Source organism: Gymnoscopelus braueri (assembly GCF_963280865.1).
Source record: "Gymnoscopelus braueri genome assembly, chromosome: 2".
NCBI lineage: Eukaryota > Metazoa > Chordata > Actinopteri > Myctophiformes > Myctophidae > Gymnoscopelus > Gymnoscopelus braueri.
In genome coordinates, this window is record NC_137604.1 from 47,922,804 (window position 1) to 47,938,912 (window position 16,109).

The following is a 16,109-nucleotide window of genomic DNA, read 5'->3' on the forward strand; positions in this document are numbered from 1 at the left end:
AATAAAGTCTGCACACTGTAATTTTAAAAGAAGCTCCCAGTCAAGGCTTTATTAAGGTCTTCTTCATATCATATCATATCATATCATATCATATCATATCATATCATATCATATCATATCATCATATCATATCATATCATATCACATCTTAGAAACAGAGTATTGTATTATTAATTATTATGATTACAAAACAAGTGAAAATGATTAGGCCTTGAAAATATATAAAAGATTCCACTGTCTGTCACTTGTGTTTTCAACCATTAACTCCAAATACCAGGAGAAGGATTCAGTGGTGGAAAGTAAAGTACATTTAGCCTTCTCAATTTTTAATTGTCTGAGTTATTTTAACAGACCTGATCTGACAAGTAAACATTTTGACTTGTGTTTTTGCAAAAATGTTGAAGCACAAATGTACAGTAGCCTATCTGCAGATATTTTATTACCACTTTGCAGAGAATTATAATTCTCTTAGAAATTAAATTACTCTTGGTCTCTCAGAGTCAACACTGGGGAAAGATGGTAATTGGAGGTAAAGATTTACCCAGAGTAGATCATACCATTTAAAGTGTCTATGGCGCCTTCTATTGGGTAATAGTTGTCATTACAACAACGTACTAGGCAGCAAATCAAAACTACATACTAAATGTGTTATATTATACTGTATATAGTGCTAATTATGCTAACTTCTGCACACTCATAAAAAAGGTGAAAACCCTCACACAGTCAGATTAGCTACATTATTTACATTTCCTGGTTCCAATTTCTTTAGTGAACCACTGGCAGAATCGTGACTTTCCCTAGGCCTACACAGAGACAACACAAAGATCAATATTTTGACGATAGAGATCAGTCATGGTTCAATTCTAATACCATCTGAGCAACTACAAAAATTACCTTCAAAACTATATTCTTTTGAGCCACAAAGTGATGCAAAGCTAATTTGTAGTTTATACTACATGTAATAGCTCACACACTGTTGTACAACAAAGTATCAAATGGGGTTTAAGTGGTTAAGATCATCTTTGACATTGGATAATACACAAGGGGCTAGCTGTCATTTGTTAAGTCTGGATCCAAGAAGCAAAAAAAAGAAGCAAAAAACTAAATAATTCCAACAACCTAAATCCAATTTGTCACCTAATATTGATTAGTCTCTTAAAAATGGATTAGTCTGTTAAAATATGAATGTTGTCTAGTAACTATTAGCCATTGAGGCTGCAAGTTGTGGCAGTAGTTATACGCTTCTAGGCAGACACAGTTCTATAGCCTACAGCAGGTGTTTGAAGCAGTGAACAACATCAGTACAGGAAGTGGTTTCATAGATTCTGAAAACCTGGCCCAACAGGAAGTGAAGTACTGTTCTGACAGGAAACTGAACCGTTGCAAAGTACACACACCCATAGTTGTCCTATTAGATGGGTAGAATTATGTTCTGTTAGGTGGAACAAATATTCAGTGAAGTATTTGGTTATATGAATAATAATAATAGCTTGAACTTATATAGCGCCTTTCATGAACCCAAGGACGCTTTACATCAAAACAATGAACAAACAAACAAACAAACAAACGTGAATGAAGTCCTGTTATTTTCACAGAATGTTTGCACCAGAATAGGAATGCTAAGGTTCAAGTGGTTAGGTCTGTTGAAAGGCAGCTGAGAAAAGTTCTCCATGTGACTGATACCTCTTAACAGAGGTATACAACACCATATCCTACCAAAGAAACAGGGTTTACTGAATAATACTTTAAACATATCACTAAGACAAGGACAAAGAACAGTGAGAGGAATGAAATGTGATTTAAAAAAAGAAGGAAGAAACAGAAGTGAGGAGAAGTTGTAGGTTAAAACAGTAAGAGAGAAAAAAGGGAGGATGAAGTTCAACGTATATGGGTTACCGTTTGAGGAAGCATTCAAACGGTGAAAGATGATAGTGCTGCATGAGTGCTACAACGCAGCAAACCAAATACAGAGCAGTCAGCCTTATGCTTTCACCGCATTTTGCAAGACAGGAAACAAGAAAGAAGAATCAAGATACAACCCACAAAGGACACAGACATTCTTTTCACCCAATTGCCTCACAGAGGGATCTATTGACAGACAAAAATAGGAGGTGAATACTAACTGAGTTCTTCCATGAAGGTACTGTGTATCCACACATTAATAAATAAAACGATTGTTTGATAGTGAATATCTTTGACAAGCTGAGAGAAATTCTAAATGGGCACTGAAGAGAAAGATTCGGAGCACACGTCTCAACAACCAGCGAAGGAAATGGAGCCAACAGAAAAGGAAAACGAACCGCCAGCAGAGCTGGGCCCAGCATCTGAGAACACTGACCCCCTGAACACATACAAGTGGCACACTGGATCCAAGGGAACCACTGATGAAGTGAAAGGAGATGGAGAGGAAGTAATAGCAACATCAACGATGGAGAAGGCCGAGAAGAGCTCCACCATGAAATGGAGCAAGATGCAAAGCTGGCGCAAGGCCCTAAGTGAGGATCCCGGAGACAAGTCTTCATCCATTGGAAAAGGTGGAGATGCACCAAAGCAAGCTACACGAAAAAACCCATTCAGAAGAACCCATTCTGAGCCTCCTGGATCACTTTTTGCCACCCGGTCCCAGTCTACCAACCTGGTGAACTCGGCCCAATCCTCAACGGATGCTTTGGGAAGCTCCCCTACAGATGTTCCACATAGAGCTGGTGGAGGGGCGCTCTTTAGGAAGTATCTGAGGACCGTGTCCCAGAAGTTCAAGAGGCCCAAGCTGCAGAGTCAAAACAGTAGCTCCATGCTGCTGTCAGGTGAGGTGCTAGAATACATTCATTCAGTCACGTTGTCTGCCAAGTTTATCAGACTACGTTCGTTATCCTTCAACTTTACCTTCTGAATTCAAAATAAATTGTGGTTACTATGAATCCTCATGTATGGCAGAAAGTGGGATGTTGCATAATTTGCAGATCAAAATGCTAACTAACTACTACACTGTAAAATCATCACTAATTTCATTTAACTCTGAAAGTGAAATTGTATCTGTACCATACACATAGTAAACCTTTAGTAGTACTTTTCCAATGTGGCTTGATTCCCCATTTAGCGTATTTACTGATGAAGAAGACCGAAATGCACTGCCATTTATGAAATGCACGTACACATGCTTTCAGTTAGTAAAATGGTGTCCTCATGTGGTGTAAGATTTTTCTTTTGTGGGGGACCATTAGTATTGCAGTACGTGTAATGGGCAGATCCAGTATAAGAAAACAACCTAAGAGGAAAAAGTCCAAATTGTGTCTGACATTTAAAGACCAAACATGTCAAACGTGTAATGTGTTTGAAAATGTTACATGCAATATAATGCTGATAAAAGTTTAAATAAATAAAAAACAGAATAATCCTATATTAAAATTGCCTAGAGGTTGTTTTGGCGGACCGACGGTCAACGTTACAACTTACAAACGTAACATTCGGACTTGCAAGGCTCACCATTGGTTCGATCCGTACCAAACTTGGCACAAAGGCAGTCTGCCATCGGAATAGCCACACCAGGGGGCCACAGCGACAAATGGGGCAATACACCAGTATTACAGCAGTGTAACATTTCAAATGGCCAACTCATGACCATTGCTCTGATCAACGTAATATAGTACCGAAGGCAGTGTAGCATCCTGAAAATCTAGTAGTTTAAAAGCCCATCATTAGCAGCCCTTAGAGACCATGAAGCTCCTTAAAATACACTACTATAGTGTAAACACTATTACAATTAATGTACTGGTGCTAGAGGAAAGTCTATCACCAAAAATCTGTAGGGTTCTTCCAGCAGTCTGCCTTTTAGATTATGAGATATTTTGTGTGAAAACATTACAAATTGCCCTGAGGAGCTGCAGGGCACTCTAGAGGAGAGGTCATGGGGTCACTCAAATAGTTGTTGTTCTTCATTCACAGGGCATGAATGCACCCAGCAAGTTTCATAGCAATCTGCCCATGAAATAACCTGCGTGCAAATGGAGAGTTTGGTCTAAGGGTGACTCTAGCTAGAGGCCACCCCACAATGGGGTCACCAAAATCATTAGGGTTCATCCTTGCTGCACGCCTTGAGCGCTCAAGACTCTAGGAAAGGCCATTGGGGCACCAAAAAAAGAAGGGGTCATCCTAAGGGCACCACGAAGTTGCAAAGCAAAGTCCATGATAATTCAGCTATAGGTTCCAAATTATGTTTTTGGGGACCAAAATGCTGGGCGGACAATCGGACATAGAGACCAACTGATGATAGCATACTACTAAACGATAGACACTGCAGCGTGTGCAGTTCATTATAGTGTGTTATGAGGGGAAAAGAGGAAGATAAACATCAGAGCAGCTTCAACATGGGAGTGGCCAAACTGTGTGAGATAAGTGCCGTCATTACATGAAATGAAAAACAAACATGGGTCAGCATGCGCACGTACTGTAATTGTCTTCCAGTAATGTGTAAACCCATAATTTATCCAAGCTTTTAAAAAAAAATCTAAAATCCGTTTGGTGTGTGTTTTGCAGAGTAAATACTGACAACATCCTTTGTCACGGTGTGAGGAACATAGCTTGGGAAATTGGGTAGAGATAAGAGGAAGTTATTACACTGCATGCGTGTCCCCAAATTGATTTTATTCCAGTTCGGGTTAGACTAGTTATGTTATGGTTAAGTTTGGTAAAAGAGTCTGTTTCCCAATAGTTACAGTTTATGTAGCTATTTACAGGGAAGGAGGTAGGTCATGAATCAGTTATGGTTAATGTTAGGGTAAGGGAACATGGATTAGAGGTGGAAAAATGCATTGATCTATCATGATGCAAGGTGGCAATTCAACAGCATCGATTTTGAATGATTACACGATACGTAATGTAATCATGTGATAATTTTTTGGGGCCAGAATAAAATGCAATGAAATATGGCACTTACAAATAAATGTGCTGAGAACTTGAAACTTGGTGGAACATTTTTATTGTCTATACTGTATTCCACGACTATTGTCCAATACAGACTAGTAAATCAGTTTCTCGTGTCAAATGTATATATATATATATATATATATATATATATATATATATATATATATAAAATAATCTGTATTCAAATGGATGAATTGTATCAAAATAATCTAACTGAATTAAATCATGGTGAAATGAGAGATTTCATGATCTACTGAATACCAAATCGTGAGGTCAGAGATGTTTTCCCTTATTATGGAAAGTAAGTCAATGCAAATGTCCACAAATGTTTCTAAAACCAAAGTGTGTGTGTGTGTGTGTGTGTGTGTGTGTGTGTGTGTGTGTGTGTGTGTGTGTGTGTGTGTGTGTGTGTGTGTGTGTGTGTGTGTGTGTGTGTGTGTGTGTGTGTGTGTGTGTGTGTGTGCACTTTCCTCATCAGGTGTGGGTGAAAATGCAGCTACTGAACTACCCAGGCTGCAATGGTGCCCGCCCCAAGAGGTTCCCCTGTGGGACATCAGTACCTGTATCCTGGAAGATGGACAGATCATTATCTCCCCAGAGGAGGAGGTACAGATATAAACTTACCTCTTCCAGGTCGTTGATGGTGAAACCCTTTAGTAAACAGAAGGAAACTATTTTTTTTTAAGGCCAGGATAATTTTATCCAATGAGGAGAGAGAACTCATAACAGGATAAAGGATAAACAAATGAAACTGGAAGTGATGAAACAAGAACATTGGCTAAAATTGGAACTGGAGCACTTTATAACTTGTTTCCCTTTTTCTTCTTTTATAAAAAATATCGCTTTTGACCACCTTAAAAAACAATATGCATAATTCAATATCGTGACAGCTGTGATGACTTGATAGAAGAACATAATTACAGAACGTGTCTCTTTCAGCCAGTGATGTGGACACGCAACAGAGTCAGCAGCTGCTTGTCCAGCGTCAGCGTGCAGAACCTACATGAGGGTCAGTGCACACGCGCACACACACACACACACACACACACACACACACACACACACACACACACACACACACACACACACACACACACACACACACACACACACACACACACACACACACACACACACATTAAAATTTGATCAAAATATTGTTATTATAACTACTGACAGTCTCAAGGAATACTTAAACTGTAAGTATGATTGTTGACATCCCCGGACTGTTTATGCGTGCTGGTGGCTGTTAAATTGCTTCCTCTCAATTCTGTGGAAGATAACATCGTGCCCGGGTGGTGTTATTAAGACTGACGTGTGTGCACCACATTCATAGTAGCTACAGCACTGGCAGGAAAAGCACTGAAGTTGGAGTTGGTTCTACATTGGTTTTGGTTGGTGGGGGGGGCTCCAGTTCATCAGCAGGAGACGGCCATGCTAAAAGGTTTGATTTGAATGACGGTTTCCACAGACCTCTACACTAAATGATGGGCTTTAGGCGCTGGATTGTATGTGGTGGCACTCTGGGTAAGAGGAAAAATTATAATTATACATTTATTAATTATTTTGTATGTTACTTTGTATATCCAAATATCATGTTATCTTCCACAAATAGCCTAATGACAAAGAATCCAATCAGGCCAAATGTATTATTACAAGGTCAACATCTGGGGGTCATCCTGCTTCTGCTAATAATTCATGCCAATTGTTTTACCTTTCTTGGGAGGAGCAAATAAGATACATTTGTTCCACAAGACACTATAATAGTGTATATTTAAGTCATTTTAGCATTACAGCATACCTTTCTGTAGGTAACTAACTACTTATTGAAATTGGTGCATTAAATTGCAATAATAATTATTTACAAAATAAATGTGATGGATCTGTTCTGTTTTGGTCTCCCTGATCTGCTCTGCTCAGAAGTGTTTCAAGTATGGCATAAAAGCAAAGTTTCTGTACAAAGAAAACTAATTTACAAAATTACCAGCTAAAACCCACATCCTGTGATAGTGTGATTTGATTCTGATTTTGATCGAGAGAATATTCAGCCAGCAGACTCATTGACTCATTCCGCAACTAATCTCTTTAAAATCTTTGCTGCATGCTAATTATGGGAGAGGTTTGAAATGAAACCAGGAAACGGAGAGCATGGCTGGGCAAAAATATATCAAAATGAATTATTGATATAAAATACAACATACCCCAAAAATAAATGTATACAAATAAATACTGCAGCCCAAGGAAAGCTATCAGAAGTTTGAGAACCACAGATTTTAAGGGTAAGCAGGCAATGTATGAACTTAGAATAATTACTTTTTTATTTGCAATGACAAAAACCGTTGGCTGGAGAGAGGCTGGTGGTGGAGGAGTGACTTCATTTCCTCTGATGTTTCATGTAACCTCCCTCGTTGGTTGTTATGTAAACAGGAAAACATATACACTAGTACATGGAGTAGATGACATTGATAACAACAACTGAACTAAGCCTCATTTCTGGTCTAACTTCACATTTAGAACTTGGAAAATTAAGTTCAGCAGAATGCCTACAATATAAGTCACATGCTTTTTGGTCTCAAGTGCGTTTCTCCTCCAACTTTTAGAATGTAGCCCAGACCACATGGGACAGGCAGGTGGGCCTCGATTAAAAAATCAAGATGGAGGAGTGAGAGTGAGTATTATACAGTAGGCTACACAGCAGAAATATGAAACCCTTACATGCTACTTCCTGTCTGTGTGATTCAGAGTTTTGATATTACACTCAAAAGCTCATGACATTCACATTTTAAATGTCAGTCTCTCTTCATTTTAAGAAGCTTTTCATTCAAATAACGTATTTTCTATCCTGCTGTTAGTTATCTTTTAAATATTTTACGCAGTTTTACGCAGTTAAGCTTTGTATGCTGTCATGCCACGACAATCTATCAACACTAAACACCACATTATTAAACTATTTTCTGCTTCCACTATTTTTACTCAAACTTTTCTATGTCTCTTCTATACCCAAAGGCTCTGATCAAGAGACGACTCGAAGGTCGAACAAAGAGGAACAGCACCACCCAATTAAACACCATCGGACTGAGCAAAGGCAGCAGGTACAATACTGCATGGATTGTGTGTGTGTACTGGTTTGAGCATTGCACAAGCATTATTGATGGAACCTTTTTATGTATTTACCTTAGAATCTATGGTTCCCGGGAGTCAGTGTCCATTCCAGTGAACGCAGCAGGGAATCTGGATCTAAGTGCAGACACCAGCACTGTCATCAGGCCGGTCCACAGTTCTATTCTAGGGGAGAAATACTGCTTTGAGGTAGACCTGATCTTTAATATTTGCATACCTTCATAGTCTCAGACACAAATTTGGAATCTCGCTAACTTTAAAATAATGTACTTGGCTTCCATTCAACTTTCCTAGGTGATAAACTCTGAAAATAACCATTGCTTTGGCTGTACCTCAGCCGCTGAGCGTGACCGGTGGATTGAGGACTTGAGGCGGGCTGCCCAGCCCAATAAAGTGAGTTAAAGTTCCACAAAGAAAGACTACACTACACACAACGCAAAATACTGATTAATCCTAATAAATACATACTGTACAGCACTACACCTTTACCTTTTGGCACAGTAGAGTGGTTAGTGAGCCCGCCTAGGGGACCAGAGGCCGTGGTTGCCCCAGGTACGATTCCAGGCCACGCCAGCATATGTGTCGATGAAATGAAATTTGTCCCTGAGCAAGACTCTTAACCCCTAATTGCTCACAGGCCCTCATTGGAAACAAGCCCGCAAGGACTTTCATGAACGTCCTGTTAAAAGGAATTATCCTTATCCTTATCCACACATATAAGACACTTACACTGATGAAGACCAGTTGGCTGAAAACATTCTAGTTTTTTAATTAAAATCTCAGTGCAATGGAATCACTCTGTCTCCTTATTCTTAGGATAACATTGAGCGCACAGAAAACTCCCTCAGTCTGTGGGTGAATGAAGCCAAGGATCTGCTCCCCAAGCGGCGTTACTACTGTGAGCTCCACCTGGACGGGACCCTGTTCGCCCGAACGAGCAGCCGAGCCGTCGGCAAATCTCCCAACCATCCCAGCCAGGCAGGGGAAGGCTCTACCGGGGCCACGGGAGGCCAGGGAGGCAGCGGTGGAGTGGTCGGAGGCTGCCAGTTATTCTGGGGTGAATTCTTCGAACTGGACAACCTTCCCTCGGTCTCCCAAATAACCCTGCACCTTTTTCGCGACGACGATCCCAAGAAGAAGCGCCATTCCCGGGACGAAAGCAGCCTGCACCCGCTGGGCAGCGTGACCATACCGCTGTCCGACATCCGCGGGAGAGCCTTTCAGGAGAAATGGCATCCCATCATTCCATACAAGGCCTCTGGCAGCGGGGGGACCAAGGAACTGCTGGGGCCACAGGCTTCGCTCCGCGTCAAGGCTCGCTTTCAGAACCTGCAGGTTCTGCCCATCGAGAAGTACAAAGAGTTTGCAGAGTTTGTGACCGTGGACTATGAGGAGATGTGCAAGAACCTGGAGCCACTGCTCAACGTGAAAGAGAAAGAAGAGCTGGCAGGGGCACTGGTCCATGTGCTGCAAAGCATCGGTAAAGCCAAGGTGAGTAAGTACATAGGAGCCACAAATATGAACTGCCATACAGTATACTGTAGCATACATATTGTCAGTGGTGTAAAGTAACTAAGTACATTTACTCAAGTACTGTACTTAAGTACAATTTTGAGGTACTTTTACTGTTCTGGAGTATTTCAAATGGCAAATATTATACTTTTACTCTACAATTATTTGGAAACTTTAGTTACCAGTTACTTTGTAGATACAAATTATTATATTATGAAACATACATTAACCACTTCAGCCCTATTTTATGCATAGGCTATTTGAAAATAGCCGATCTACAAGCTCACAACGCGTCGCGATGCGACGCGTTGTGAGCTTGTAGATCTGCTATTTTCAAACATTTTAGAACTTTTACTTTTGGTACTTTAAGTACATTTTGATGCCAATACTTTTGTACTTTTACTCAAGTAACCTTTTGAATTCCAGACTTTTACTTGTAACGGAGTAGTTCCATATTGCAGTATTGATACTTTTACCTAAGTAAAACATTTGAGTCCTTTTTCCACCACTGCATATTGTTTTTGCTGGTCACTCAGTAAGAACCACTCACACAATGAATCGTCATTATTAGTAAAGTAGAAATAGTAGTAAAGTACTTGTGGTAGTAGTATCATTTTACTGAGCCCACAATGGGAAATGGGAAGCTGTATTATTGTTCTCTGTGCTTCAGGAGTTCCTCATTGCTTTGGGCAGCGCAGAGGTGCAGCGGCTTGGAGAGAAAGAGGCTCTGATCTTCAGAGAGAACACGCTCGCAACCAAAGCCATAGACGAATATATGAAGTTGGTTGGGCAGAAGTATCTCATTGACACAGTTGGTAGGCAAACCTATAGTGACACAAGCTCTTCTTTTAAAGAACATTCCATACTGCACATAAAGGCAAATCAAAAGCCTAAAGACAAAAAAGCATTCAAAAAAATCGCACCCAGTGTGAAGTGGGCGGTGTGGTCATCACAGTGGTCATCACAGTGATGGAAGCTCACTTTTAAGTGCATAGTCCTATTTATAGGTTATTAATTTCATCATGTGTCTCGCTAGCCAATCACAGTGCTGAATAGAGTCAGCCAATAGAGTCAGCCAATCACAGTACAGCTAGGGGTGTACTAATGCTAGGGGTGTACTAATTATGAGCCAATCACAGTACAGCGAAGGGTGTACTAATGAGGTGTCCCAACCCCACTTATAGGGGCGGCTACACCGCCCAAAAATAGATAATAAATGTCTAAGTGTAATTCCACTCAGTTGACCCATTCAATCCGGGAACGCATCTGTGTCCCTTTAGATTTCTTTGGGCTATTAAAAAAATGTGTGCAAATCTTATATATATTCTACAAATGTCTTCTAAACCCTAACAGTTTATATTATCAAAATATGCTGTTCCAGGGACCCCGAGAAACACAGATCGGAGTTAAAAATTATAGTTTTAAAACACATATAGATATTCAAAGATTTGCACACATTTTCAAGATTTTCATAGCGTGGCACTCGGTGCCGCGCTATGAAATAGCCATTTTTGAATAGCCAAATTAATCTAAAATGACACAGATGCGTTCCCGGTCTAAATGGGTTAAGTTGCACACTAGCTTACTAGCTTATAGCTTATGTAACAGCATATATTTAAAAAAACACTTTTCTAGTCATTGTGACCATTTTGATATACTTGAATTATTGAGTTGTTATTGTTCAATAGTCCAGTTTGTATATGTTTTGGCTAATGTCAGCTTGGGTTCTGATTTAATCAAAACATCTTTTCTGTCACTGCAGGTGACTTCATCACCCGCCTGTATGCATCAGTAGAGAGCTGTGAGGTTGACCCTCGCAAATGTCCGGCCTCCGACTTGTCAAACAACCAAAAGCACTTGACAGAAAGCTGTCAGGAAGTGGTGCAAAAGATTACTGAGATGCAAGGGTGAGATGAGGGAGCTCACAAGTTAGAAGATATGAGTTGATACAAATGTTAGTTAACCATCCTGACAATCTCAATTTTCTGGAAACATCTCTTTTCTTCAGATCATTTCCAGAAGAGCTGAACCGGATCTTCTCCAGCTGGGTGGAGCTGTGTGAGGACCAGGGCAGACCAGAGATTGGCCATCGTCTTATTTCTGCCTCACTGTTCCTTCGTTTCCTATGTCCCGCAGTCCTTAGTCCCTCCCTGTTTGGTTTAATACAGCCCTACCCTGAGCCGGCCACCAGCCGTTCCCTCACTCTGACTGCTAAAGTCATTCAAAACCTGGCCAACTTCACCCTGTGAGTGACTCCCCATTTCTAGTATATTAACTACAGTGTGTGTGTAATGAGAACTATTTTGTGATTTGAGATATGGTATGAGATGAGATTTGCTCAGTGTACTTGGCGTCCCTATATATTTTGGGCATGTCATTAAAGTAAAGTTGTTGTTTTTTTTAATAGTGAAAATAGTCAATCTCCAAGCTCACACAGTGTGACACAATGCAACGCGTTGTGAACATGTAGATTGGCTATTTTTGTTATTGATCGTACAACAAACTATTGGTTAATAGTAAACTTAAGGAACTTTCTTCCACTAACACAGGTTTGGAGAAAAGGAAGAGTATATGCTCTTTATGAATGACTTCTTGCAACAGCACTGGGAGGGGATGAGGGCCTTTCTACAGAGCGTGTCAAACCCAGACAATGAGGTCCCCATGACCTCGTTTGACGGCTACGTTGACCTGCCTCGGCGCTTGGCCGTGCTTCACAGCCTGCTGGTAGACATCATATCACAGAGGGAGCAGGTAGGAGACAACCTGATAGACAGCTCAAGTTTGGGTTGTGGTCAGTGACCTGACTCACACATTTTCCAAGTTAGGGCCGCCAGGGGGCGCCAAGGAGGGCCAATTGTAAATGAGTAAATAAATGTGTGTGTGTGTGTGTGTGTGTGTGTGTGTGTGTGTGTGTGTGTGTGTGTGTGTGTGTGTGTGTGTGTGTGTGTGTGTGTGTGTGTGTGTGTGTGCAATATATATTTATTGTGCCAGTTTAACCACTTTCAACCTGGTGTGCCTATTTTGTGCATGTCATTGTCTTTTTTGTATTATTCAAATTTGAAATTAGACAAGCAATAGCAGATCTACACACTCATAAGCATCACGATGCGACATGAGGTCATCTATGTTTGTTATTTTCATTTTTTTAAGCAATTTTGCAATGGTGGGGCCCCAGCCCCAGCCCGAGGCTATGGCTATTTGGGGGCCCTTGACCTGGAAAGGTTTTGGAAATCCTGAACTAACTGACCTAACAGGCAGCGTGTCCCTTCCTCAGGACACAGTAGACATGCTGCATCCACTGCCTTCCATTCTCAACCAGATAACAGAGTCGCTGGGGCCTAATGCTACACGCATCAGTGTTAACAGCAGGTGAGCTCTGGAGGCTCGTCATTCAGTGCAGTGTGATGTGTCTTATTGTTTTCCTCTATATTGACAAGCATCACTTGTTACTAAAGCATCCTTTCTTTTAATGCAGCAACATGGGACAAAGCAAACCGATGTATGTCCCTCCTAGAGACCTGAACAAGTACAGTCCCCTCCAATGCTCGCTCCAGAGGCTTCCCATAGATTCTAAAGGCCTAAGTGACGGGTATGATTTCTGATTGGTTTACGTGTTCTGTATTTACTAAATGGGGACATATAATGTTTAATGAATATAGTACATACAAGCACACACATGCCCTCTTTCCTGTCTCTCCTCCCTGTACTGTGAAACTAAGCAATACATTGTCCCAAAATGTTAAAGATTCTTATTGACAGACGGCCATGTGGGTTGGTAATCAATTTGTTCTTTCGATATGGTAGGACGATGATGAACGCCAGAGAGAGGAAGGCAGTCCAGAGAACTCAGAGCGCTCCTCACAGACGACCAGGCCACGCCAAACAAGTACTGAAGAGGCAGATCAGCACTGAGAATCTGTCGACAGACAACCTTGACGAGTCTCACGAGATGCTGGATAGTGAGCTACTTATCTCCCCGCCACAGCCTGTGAGTAAATAGATTACCCAAAAACCTCACCTTACACTTTATGAGGTTTTCCACTGAAAAATGTCATCATTTGGCTTAGTTTTTTTAATCACTAACAAACACATATTGTTGTGTGTTGCGGTCTGATTTAGTGTCTGTAATGATCAATCTAGCTGGCATATTGATATCTTTATTAGCCATTGTGTTCCTGTCTTCTCAGTGCCATTCTAATATGTTGTGCTCTTTTTTATAGTCTTAATAAATATTGTTCTGCATTCAAGGAGCTTGCACTAATTATATATTTGATGGTTTGGGGCCTGCTTGGAAGCCTTTCCACCCACTGTTAGCTGGAATTGTCTACAAAAATCTAATTTTGTTTCAGAACATTGGCACTAAGCCTCCTCCTGCACCAGTTCCTTGGATCAAAGACATGCACAACATGGAACCAAGTCAGATAAAGGCTCAATATCAAGAGATAAACCTACTAGAGAGAGTAAGACATATATTTTACATGCTATATTGACTACAATATACAGTATGAGTGATGTATCAACAGCAAAAATAATAATAATTTCAAATTCACTTACCAGCACGCTCAGGAGCTATCCGAGCTTCGCCTAGGAGTGGAGCAGGTAACGGAGCGTGAACTGGAGATGGCCAAGCGGTTGGAGGACTTCATCGCCCAGAGCCAAGACCATAATGCAATGCTGCAAACGGAGGTCAGCGAGCTGCGGAATCTACTGGCCATACGAGAGGACCAACTGGCCAGTGCCACCTTCAGGTGAGGCTGTTAAGTTTGAGATGAACAAAAACACACATCAAAATTATGTTCATCATTTACTTGATGGTGGTAACTTCTAAAATTATCAAGATCTGGTACATTATTAGTAGCAGCATTAACCACTTTCAAAGTTTTTCAAACATACATGTTTAAGTAAAAGCGATAATAGCACTACTAGTACTGTACAAGCCCACAACAAATCACATCGTAACACCTTGTGGGCTTATAGATCTACTATTTTCACTATTTGTCTTACAAAAAAATATACAGGGCTTACAGTAAGTAGCTAAATGGCATGAAGATGTCTGTGGAGTGGCATGGTATGCTCATCTTCATCACTCTGTGTCTCTCATCATAGGTTGGGGGTGATTGAAGAGGAGAGGGAAGAGGATGAGAGAAAGCTGAGTGTTGCCATTGCAGCTGCTGAGCGAATGAATGTACTGGTAAGAGAGAACGACAGTCAAGCAAATATTATTCAATATACATGTATGTCACATGTATTGTTGTTCTTATGTTATTTATACAGTATGTGTAATCTCGGCATCATTGTAAATGAGGGTCTCCCTCAATGATCTCTCCGAGAATTTAAAATAAAGGTTGAATGAATGAATATAAATCAGACTTTAATAGCTATATTGTTATGTCTATGTACATAGGAGGAGCAGTTTGCAGGCCTACTGAAGGATATCCGGCAGCTCAGTGAAGCCAACAACACAGTGCACACCAATTCTCACAATTAACTGAATTACAAATTGAAATGTAATTATGTTTGTGTTACATTTTCATTTAAAAAGACTGAAACTCAAAATGAATTGTTTCACAATGACATTGCTTATTATGTTTTTGTAAGTAAGAAAATAATAAAAAATAAATAATATGCTGTTTGCATGATTATTCAACCGCTATGCTCTGAGATTTTACTCCACGATATCATGGGAGACGTACAGTATAGGCTACATCAGACACACAGGTCATGTTTGTAGCCTAGTTCTCAACCCAAGACAGAGAAGACAAGCCCTTAGTGCAGCTATTGTGGTTAGTACAGTAGGTGCACTGCAGAGACTTTACAGTCAACACACATGTTTTATGTGCAAGGTTAAGGTGTGACAATGTACGCAACACTTGCATAAAGTCTACACTTAACATACAATACTTACTCACATAAGAGTCCGTTCATATAAGCAGTATCAATATTATTCATGATATTATTCCATAATGGCAAAATGCTAATCACGCAAAGAGACTTGTGAGATTCTGACAAACAAAAGTGGCACCACAAAAATCAAATGGATCGGTCTTTGGCAGGAGCCTGAAGACTATTGTAATGGTACTGTGCATGCATCTACCTGGCTGTATACAGTATATGGTACTGACATTTAGTCAAAGTCTTCAGTTTGAGGAGATGGAATTGGGAAGCGCTTGACAGGTTTGGGAACAGAGCATGTATGGCCTAGCTCATGGGTCAAGTTTATTATTCGTCCCAAATTGGGCAATTTGTGTTACAGCAAGTTCAGAGCATTTACAAACATAACAATAAAAACACAATCCACACAAAAGATAAAGATCATTGTTCACAACACAACATCCCCCTGTCCCCCCAGCCAGACTACATTGCACCTGTTCAGTGGTGTAAAGTAACTAAGTACATTTACTCAAGTACTGTACTTAAGTACAATGTTGAGGTATTTTTACTTTACTGGAGTATTTCCAATTTTCAGTACTTTTACTTCTACTCCACTACATCTCAGAGGCAAATATTACTCCACTACAATTATTTGAAAATTTTAGTTACTAGTTACTTTGTAG

The 16,109-nt window shown here is 40.4% G+C and overlaps 1 protein-coding gene across 3 annotated transcripts; it reads left to right on the plus strand.

Annotated features, from left to right (window-relative positions):
* Positions 1-1,966: 1,966 nt before the first annotated feature.
* Positions 1,967-15,178, plus strand: rasal3 (RAS protein activator like 3). 3 transcript variants are annotated; one of them, XM_080413229.1, is made up of 20 exons: positions 1,967-2,804; positions 5,402-5,529; positions 5,863-5,932; positions 7,524-7,591; positions 7,930-8,015; positions 8,103-8,232; positions 8,338-8,436; positions 8,860-9,534; positions 10,226-10,370; positions 11,318-11,462; positions 11,564-11,800; positions 12,105-12,306; positions 12,830-12,924; positions 13,031-13,144; positions 13,360-13,543; positions 13,905-14,015; positions 14,113-14,303; positions 14,662-14,746; positions 14,960-15,045; positions 15,076-15,178. In XM_080413229.1, the coding sequence occupies exons 1-19, from the start codon at positions 2,219-2,221 to the stop codon at positions 15,041-15,043; spliced, it is 3,435 nt and encodes a 1,144-aa protein (XP_080269355.1). In that variant the 5' UTR covers positions 1,967-2,218; the 3' UTR covers positions 15,044-15,045; positions 15,076-15,178. The 3 variants fall into 3 exon arrangements, with proteins under 3 accessions (XP_080269355.1, XP_080269354.1, XP_080269356.1); XM_080413228.1 differs by having other exon boundaries at positions 1,968-2,804; positions 14,960-15,178; XM_080413230.1 differs by lacking the exons at positions 1,967-2,804; positions 5,402-5,529; positions 5,863-5,932 and adding an exon at positions 6,126-6,450 and having other exon boundaries at positions 14,960-15,178.
* The last annotated feature ends 931 nt before the right edge of the window (positions 15,179-16,109 follow it).